This window comes from Chrysemys picta, chromosome 11 (genome assembly GCF_011386835.1).
Source record: "Chrysemys picta bellii isolate R12L10 chromosome 11, ASM1138683v2, whole genome shotgun sequence".
NCBI lineage: Eukaryota > Metazoa > Chordata > Testudines > Emydidae > Chrysemys > Chrysemys picta.
This window is the reverse complement of record NC_088801.1, coordinates 69,651,653-69,661,139: the sequence shown is the minus strand read 5'-3', so window position 1 is coordinate 69,661,139 and position 9,487 is coordinate 69,651,653. Positions and strand designations below refer to the sequence as shown.

At 41.2% G+C, this 9,487-nt stretch overlaps 1 protein-coding gene across 1 annotated transcript in view; it reads right to left on the bottom strand.

Moving 5' to 3' along the window:
- Positions 1 to 1,442: 1,442 nt before the first annotated feature.
- Positions 1,443 to 9,487, bottom strand: part of SH3BP4 (SH3 domain binding protein 4) — a 177,872-nt gene continuing 169,827 nt past the window's right edge. The window contains exon 5 of the mRNA XM_065561134.1: positions 1,443 to 6,022. Coding sequence (XP_065417206.1) covers positions 5,966 to 6,022 — 57 coding nt within the window. The 3' untranslated portion in view covers positions 1,443 to 5,965. The remainder of the gene's footprint in view (positions 6,023 to 9,487) is intronic.

Sequence of the window (9,487 nt, the reverse complement as noted above, 5' to 3'; positions counted from 1 at the left end):
GTTCTCAGGTGGTGGTTTGTTTCTGTTGGACTAGTTAATATTTGAACGTGGAGAGACGTTTGTTTGCTTTGACTCCACACACACACACACACACACACACACACACACACACACACACACGTCACAGGCAGCTGTGCTAAGGTTGGTTTCTCGTTGGTTTCCCAACTCTCCGATTTAGAATGGTGAAATTTATCTTCATGGTGTCCACGCACATTGCTGCTAGTGAACTGGTCCTCTACAATCAGAGCCTGATCCTACTCAGACCTAGACATGCGCTAATTTCACGCACTGCCAGTAGCCCCGCTGAAATCAACCGAGAGGCACAGCCTCTTCTCTACTAAAGAAACTGGCCTATGCTGCACCATTCTAACAGTAAGAGGGCTATTTACAGTGGAAGGCTCCCCTTTGTTTGGGGTTTTAAATACTTCTATAACACTTGGCATTTTGATAGCACTTTATATGTACAGAGCACTGAAATGTTAAATTATTGATCTATAAAACATGCCGGATAAATTGGTGGTTAAACTTTATCCTCCCCGGTTTACTGATTGGGAAATGGTCAGAAAGATGAAGCAACTTGCCCAGGTCAATGGAGTGACTCAGTGGCAGAGCTAGGATAAGGATTTAAGACCTCATGGCTCCTGTGCTCATCCCTCCAGACGTTGCTGTGACAGAGATGGCAACTTCCTGCCATAGCCTGGAGCAGGGCCAGATTAACTCTCCTGTGGGCCTGGGGCTATTAGATTTTGTGGGGCCTCTGTATGCAAGTCTTCCTCCTAATTTAAGACAAAATGATCACAATTGAGTTTAGGCTACTAACTCTATACTAAACTTGCCTTTTACTTAACATAAAGTCATTCTGTGGTTACATTTCAGTCTTAAAACATGTAGAACAGAGGTTCCCAACTTATTTGGCCTACCACCCCCTTTTCAGAAAAAAAAAATTACTCAGCGCCCTCCTGGAAATCTACCTTCTTTAAGCTAACAAACAGAAAGATGCAGTGACAAATTTGCGTTCTTTTATGTATCTATATTTCTACCTACGTCCTACAATTTAGTAAAGAAAGATGTTGTTGTAAATAAGACACCTTGAAGCTTGAAATTATAAAATTATTTATCAAAATCAACCATAGTAAACATTCGCATTACACACAGAAAATTAAGATAACGAAGGATGATAATAAAATAAAAATTACAAACAACATTAAAAATAATCCTAATGAGAAGGATGAACCTGGTGCTGCTATCAATTTATTAATGTTCGGCTCTATTTTTGTCAGCAGCATTCTTAAATCACCGCGATTAGCTATTTGCAGTCGGTTTCTTTTTTTAGTTAACAGATTTGTGACTGCACTGAACCCATGTGCCACTAAATATGATGAAAAGTATCAGGGGGTAGCCGTGTTAGTCTGTATCTACAAAAACAACAAGGAGTCTGGTGGCACCTTAAAGACTAACAGATTTATTTGGGCATAAGCTTTCGTGAGTAAAAACCTCACTTCTTCGGATGCATAGAGTGAAAGTTACAGATGCAGGCATTATATACTGACACATGGAGAGCAGGGAGTTACTTCACAAGTGGAGAACCAGTGTTGACAGGGCCAATTCAATCAGTGTGGATGTAGTCCACTCCCAATAATAGATGAGGAGGTGTCAATTCCAGGAGAGGAAAAGCTGCTTCTGTAGTGAGCCAGCCACTCCCAGTCCCTATTCAAGCCCAGATTAATGGTGTTGAATTTGCAAATGAATTTTAGTTCTGCTGTTTCTCTTTGAAGTCTGTTTCTGAAGTTTTTTTGTTCAATGATAGTGACTTTTAAATCTGTAATAGAATGACCAGGGAGATTGAAGTGTTCACTTACTGGCTTATGTATGTTACCATTCCTGATGTCCGATTTGTGTCCATTTATTCTTTTGCGGAGGGACTGTCCGGTTTGGCCAATGTACATGGCAGAGGGGCATTGCTGGCACATGATGGCATATATGACATTAGTGGATGTGCAGGTGAATGAGCCCCTGATGGTGTGGCTGATGTGGTTGGGTCCTGTGATGCTGTTGCCAGAGTAGATATGGGGACAGAGTAGGCAACGAGGTTTGCTACAGGGATAGGTTCCTGGGTTGGTGTTTCTGTGGTGTGGTGTGTAGTTGCTGGTGAGTATTTGCTTCAGGTTCGGGGGTTGTCTGTAAGCGAGGACTGGCCTGCCTCCCAAGGTCTGTGAGAGTGAGGGATCATTTTCCAGGATAGGTTGTAGATCGTGGATAATGCGCTGGAGAGGTTTTAGCTGGGGGCTGTATGTGATGGCCAGTGGTGTTCTGTTATTGTCCTTGTTGGGCCTGTCCTGCAGTAGGTGATTTCTGGGTACCCGTCTTGCTCTGTCAATCTGTTTCCTCACTTCCCCAGGTGGGTATTGTAGTTTTATGAATGCTTGATAAAGATCTTGTAGGTGTTTGTCTCTGTCTGAGGGGTTGGAGCAAATTCGGTTGTATCTTAGGGCTTGGCTGTAGACAATGGATCGTGTGATGTGTCTTGGATGGAAGCTGGAGGCATTTAGGTACGTATAGCGGTCAGTAGGTTTCCGGTATAGGGTGGTGTTTATGTGACCATCAATTATTTGTATTGTAGTGTCCAGGAAGTGGATCTCTTGTGTGGACTGGTCCAGGCTGAGGTTGATGGTGGGGTGGAAATTGTTGAAGTCCAGGTGGAATTCTTCAAGGGCCTCCTTTCCGTGGGTCCATATGATGAAGATGTCATCAATATAGCGCAAGTAGAGGAGGGGCATTAGGGGACAAGAGCTGAGGAAGCGTTGTTCTAAGTCAGCCATAAAAATGTTGGCATACTGTGGGGCCATGCGAGTACCCATAGCAGTGCCACTGACTTGAAGGTATAAGTTGTCCCCAAATCTGAAGTGGTTGTGGGTGAGGACAAAGTCACAAAGCTCAGCCACCAGGCTTGCTGTGGCCTCATCAGGGATACTGTTCCTGACAGCTTGTAGTCCATCCTCATGTGGAATATTGGTGTAAAGTGCTTCTACATCCATGGTGGCCAGGATGGTGTTTTCAGGAAGAACATCAATGCATTGTAGTTTCCTCAGGAAGTCGGTGGTGTCTCGAAGATAGCTGGGAGTGCTGGTAGCATAGGGTCTGAGGAGAGAGTCCAAATAGCCAGATAATCCTGCTGTCAGAGTGCCAATGCCTGAGATGATGGGGCGTCCAGGGTTTCCGGGTTTATGGATCTTGGGTAGCAGATAGAATACCCCTGGTCGGGGTTCTGCAGGTGTGTCCATGTAGATTTGTTCCCGTACTGTAGCTGGGAACAACCCAACCCCTATCTGAGTTGGTTTGCTGGTTGGTTTGTTTGCTCCAACCCCTCAGACAGAGACAAACACCTACAAGATCTTTATCAAGCATTCGTAAAACTACAATACCCACCTGGGGAAGTGAGGAAACAGATTGACAGAGCAAGACGGGTACCCAGAAATCACCTACTGCAGGACAGGCCCAACAAGGACAATAACAGAACACCACTGGCCATCACATACAGCCCCCAGCTAAAACCTCTCCAGCGCATTATCCACGATCTACAACCTATCCTGGAAAATGATCCCTCACTCTCACAGACCTTGGGAGGCAGGCCAGTCCTCGCTTACAGACAACCCCCCAACCTGAAGCAAATACTCACCAGCAACTACACACCACACCACAGAAACACCAACCCAGGAACCTATCCCTGTAGCAAACCTCGTTGCCTACTCTGTCCCCATATCTACTCTGGCAACAGCATCACAGGACCCAACCACATCAGCCACACCATCAGGGGCTCATTCACCTGCACATCCACTAATGTCATATATGCCATCATGTGCCAGCAATGCCCCTCTGCCATGTACATTGGCCAAACCGGACAGTCCCTCCGCAAAAGAATAAATGGACACAAATCGGACATCAGGAATGGTAACATTCATAAGCCAGTAAGTGAACACTTCAATCTCCCTGGTCATTCTATTACAGATTTAAAAGTCACTATCATTGAACAAAAAAACTTCAGAAACAGACTTCAAAGAGAAACAGCAGAACTAAAATTCATTTGCAAATTCAACACCATTAATCTGGGCTTGAATAGGAACTGGGAGTGGCTGGCTCACTACAGAAGCAGCTTTTCTTCTCCTGGAATTGACACCTCCTCATCTATTATTGGGAGTGGACTACATCCACCCTGATTGAATTGGCCCTGTCAACACTGGTTCTCCACTTGCGAAGTAACTCCCTGCTCTCCATGTGTCAGTATATAATGCCTGCATCTGTAACTTTCACTCTATGCATCCGAAGAAGTGAGGTTTTTACTCACGAAAGCTTATGCCCAAATAAATCTGTTAGTCTTTAAGGTGCCACCAGACTCCTTGTTGTTTAAATATGATGAAGGAAATGCAATTAAAAACTTTTGTACTATAGCCCTTAATCCAGGATAAAGTGTAGGTATCTGCTTTTGCAGCCAGAACTGTTGGTTGCCGTCTTTGAATTTAAATCCCAATTCCTCATTTGTTGTTACTTCTATCAGTTCTTCTTGTAATTTTGGAGATTCTTCTGTGTTTGTACTTGAAAAAGGGTCCAAAACCCAATCGAGTATGTTCATTTTAAGAATATCTTCAAATTGTTGATTGATGTCAGAATGGAGAGCCTCCAAGTGCTGACAATAGGTAAGCAAGTCTTCATCATGTTTTTCTACTGTTGATAAATTTGGAAACTGGCTGAATTCTCCTCGTCTTAAATTTTGTTTGTACAGAAGAAGTTTTGCCACAAACGCGGAAATAACAGTTTGTTTTGATTAAATTCAGCTCATCGCCTTGGAGCTGTAAATTTGTTTCATTAAATTTATTAAACAAGTCTGTCAAATAAGTTATGTCATTTTTGGAATCAATCAAGTTGGCTTGTAAAGCATCATCTTTGTTTTCTAGGAACTCTAGCACTGAGTCAAAGAGTTTATAAAACCGATCCAAACAGGCACCTTTTGATAGCCAACGAACTTCTGTATGAAGCAGCAAGCGATTGAATTCTTCATCGTTTTCAATACAAAGTTGTCCAAACAATCTGTCATTCAACGAATTGCTTCTGATTTTGTTGATTGCTTTAATGACATAATGTAATGACCTATGTAGGTGTTCATTCAGATTTTTGGCAACTAAATGTTGACGATGAATGACACAGTGTACAGCGAATAAATTCGGAACCGCTTTTTTTAAATATGCAAGAAAACCCCTATAGCACCCTATCATCACTGGAGCACCATCAGTAGCAACTGACAAGATATTACTCAGGGGGATTTCTTTTTCTTTAAAAAAAACTCTTCCAATGCATGAAATATTGATTCTCCTTCAGTATCAGTTTGCAAATTTTTAGCAAATAATAATTCTTGGCAAATTTTTTCTTCTTTTATGAATCGCATGTATGCTAAAAGTAAGGCTTCATTTCCTGGCAAAGTTGACTCATCAAGCTGTATAGAGAACTGGGATGTTTTTAAATACTCACATAATGAGTCTTCAAAAGCTTTAGCCATTTCATCAATTCTTCTTTGCACTGTATTATTGCTCAAAAATTTTCTTGGTAATATCAGACGCTGGCTTGTGTAGCATAGTGCGTATTACCTCACTTATAGCCGGTAGAATTAGTTCTTCACCAATAGTATGCGGTTTTCCCGATTTAGCAATCAGTAACAAAATGTTGTAAGAAGCACGCAACCCATCGTCATCTGCTTTGGATGCTATTGAAAAGAGTTTTGCCAATGTCGGCTGTCTCAAAAAAATTTCTTTAAGTGCTTGAAAATAAGATAAATCCTTATCTTTCTTATCAGCATGAACTTTTGTCAAATGTTCTTGTAGTCTTGAAGGCTTCATAGCTTCATTTGATAAAACTTTTTGGCAAATCAGGCACATCGGTAATGTATTGTTTGTAGGCGACTGAATAAAGCCATAGTTCAAATATTCAATACTATATTGTCTACATTTTTTCTTGGGTTCAGCCATGATATTATCTGTAAAAAATAAAATGTATGTGTTTATTTATCATAATAGGGGTATAAAATTATCAAGATATATAACAATTTATATACCGTATTTTCCGGCGTATAAGACGACTGGGCGTATAAGACAACCCCCAACTTTTCCAGTTAAAATATAGAGTTTGGGATATACTCACCGTATAAGACTACCCCTCTTCCAACGCACACCAAATAAAAATTAAAAAAACATCAGATTTGATTTCAATATGGTAATTTTAATTCAAATGCTTATGACATGCAGGTACTTAGCAGGAAAACTGTCACTTATAAACATAAGGCTGTTTGTCATCAAACATGTAAACATAAAACAGTGCAAGTGGATTAAACTTTTCCTAATTCACTCTAAAGCTGAAAGGAAGGATAAGACAATAAACCCATGGGAGCTGCCATGCTGTTTGTTTTCTAAGCTGTCAACCAAACTGGAACTGATGATGATAGGAGGAAGATAACAAACAATAGAGAGAGAGCAAGTGCCGGGCAAGTCCCTGGCGAGTTAGCAACGCCCATCATAACTGCAAGCTATGGTATTTTTACAGGTTTTGCTGGCATGACAGTTTCCCTTTAAAAGCCTTCAAAATCCTCCTGTTCGTCATCTGATATCATAAGTACATCAATGACATCTTGTGATACATTTGTAAGGCAGTCATCGTATGGATCGAATTCCGTATCAGATGGTGTGGTCTCAGCTTCAGCTTCCTCTTCATCTTGCCACAAGTAGTCGTCCTCCATACCATCTAATGAATTTGATATGCCACACTTCTTGAAAGACTTGATTACTGTTTCTGCATCAATATCATTCCAGGCTTTTATGACAAACTTGCACAAAACATCCAACTGTGGAGCACGCATGTTTCCTCCTTTTGTGAATGACTTTTCCCCGCTAACCATCCATTCATTCCACTGTTCTCGAATGCGATCTTTAAATGGCTTGTTTAGGCACACATCCAGTGGCTGTACCAACGATGTCAATCCTGCAGGAATAACTGCCACATCTGTGTTTAGTCTTGCAAGCCTTTGCTTGGTGCTGGGAGTTAAATGAGCCCTGAACATATCCCACACCAGTAGACTACATTTTTGAATAAGTCCACCTGGTTGCCTGCTCCATACATTATCAAGCCATAGCTTTACCCCTTCTTCATCCATCCAGCCTTTTTCATTCACATGTACAAAACAACCAACAGGGAACTTGAGTTTCGGCATTGTTTTTCTTTTAAAAATAATCATTGGTCTCAGTTTGGCGCCATCAGCTGTGCATCCTAGTACCACTGTAAAACTGGACTTCTCATGTCCTGTTTTAATTAAAATTGTTTTTTCACCTTTTTGATGGACAGTTTTATTTCCAACCATATCAAAATTAATTGGAGTTTCATCCATATTTCCAATACTACTTAACGCATAGCCATGTTTAGTGCGCTGTTGTATTACGTATCGATGGAAACTATTTACTTTGCTATCAAGATCTGCAGGTAATTTTTGGGCAATTTTCGTCTTTTGCCTCAGTACCATATTATGCCTTCCCATGAATCTAGTACACCAGGATACAGTGGCCTTAAATCTGTTGCTGTGATCTGGGTTAGATTTGGCCCACTGAAGTGCAAACAAACGTATTTTATTTCGTGTCACTACATAACCGTTTTGGCGATGCTCATTCACCATGTCTGCTACATGTTTTTCGAGTTCTGGCCAATGTGGGGTGCCTCTTCTTAATGCACACTTACCCCTTGGCATACTCTTTAATGCTTTTTCATTTGCTTTCCAGTCCCGAACCATCTTTTCTGTTACTCCATATTGTCTTGCAGCAGTGCAGTTATTATGTTCCATGGCAAAGTTTACAACTTTAAGTTTGAAACTGGCTTCATATTTCTTTCTTCTTGCTGGTGGAGCCATGATGGGGTTTTGACTGTTGGAAATTTGTATACTGTACTGTATGTACTGGTGCTATACTGTATGAACAGGTACAGATACTGGTGCTGTACTGTATGTGGTACCCAGTATACAACAGCGATGTACCTTACCGGCGATTGGCTGGTTGTATACAAAGCCTGCTTGGATTGGTCAGCTCTCCCTGCCTGCCCAGCCCTCCCTGTCTCCAAGACTATCAGAGCGGTAGCGCAAACACGCCTCTTTCACCCGTCTGGCCCGCCCTTGTATCCTATTACCTCCTTCTCTGCCTCTCAGATCTCGCACATGCGTGCCTGTGCCGCTTTACTGCAGTCCTCAGGAGCGAGATCTGAGAGGCAGAGAAGGAGGTAATAGGATACAAGGGCGGGCCAGACGGGTGAAAGAGGCGTGTTTGCGCTACCGCGTGTTTTTCTGGGCACAGCACCGCTCTCTCTCTTTTTTCCATACCCCGGGCGTCCCGGACGCCTGCAGCTTGCTCCGCCCTTGCTGCTTTCATACGGTCACCGCATACGGCGGGGATGCGGCCGCGGCCGTTTTTGAGCTCCCCCCACCATATGCGGTGACCGCAGATTCTCCAGTCCGGCTTGGAAGTTTCAGCACCCGCCCTATAAGACGACACCCGGCATATAAGACGACCCCCGACTTTTGAGAAGATTTTCCTGGGTTACAAGGTAGTCTTATACACCAGAAAATACAGTAATTGAATTTCTCTCGCCGGAACCAAAATTTTTTGCAATAGTCGTGTTATTAGAATATCGCCCACGACATCAGGTATACAGTGGTTTTTGCGTAAGATGGCAAAAGACAACCAAACTAAAATACTAATGAAACTAATAAACCGGGTTTTGTTCTTTGCTCAGCATTAGATATATGTATTTGATATTAAATTGTCAAATATCAAACTAAATTTATCAAGAAATAATTAATTTAAAAAATAATCAATATGCAATTAAAAATCAGTTAATAGTTTTAATTTAGTTTGCCCTTATTTAAATAATTGTTCCTTATTAACACAAGCCTTATTTACCAATTAACACAGATGATTCGATAGATATAAATAAATGTTAATAGTTAAGTTTTTTTACGATTTCATTCCCGTTTTCGTTAATATTGTAATAAAAAATATGACAAATATATTGACTGTACACTTCAAATAGTACTGTACTGACACAAGCCTGCTACGATTTTATTATTAGTAAGCACTAGAGACACAAACGTACGGTAGATATGTAAGAAAATGTATAAAAATACTCACGTGTAAATTGCTGTTTTATTGAAACAACAACAACAATACAATTTGCTTTGTATGTGATCCATAATCCGTAAAGATCGAAGGTATTGAATATGAATAAAAATTTTTAAATACTTATTGCACTATTGTTAACTGCTTTTTACACAATTCAGAAACAATCTAAATTAGATTTCATACATGTCACCTATTTATAGTATCGTATTGTAAACAAGTCATTACACGCACATATTCCTGCCGATGCACGCTGGACTTCCCAACAATGCGCGACATGCTCGCCTACCAAC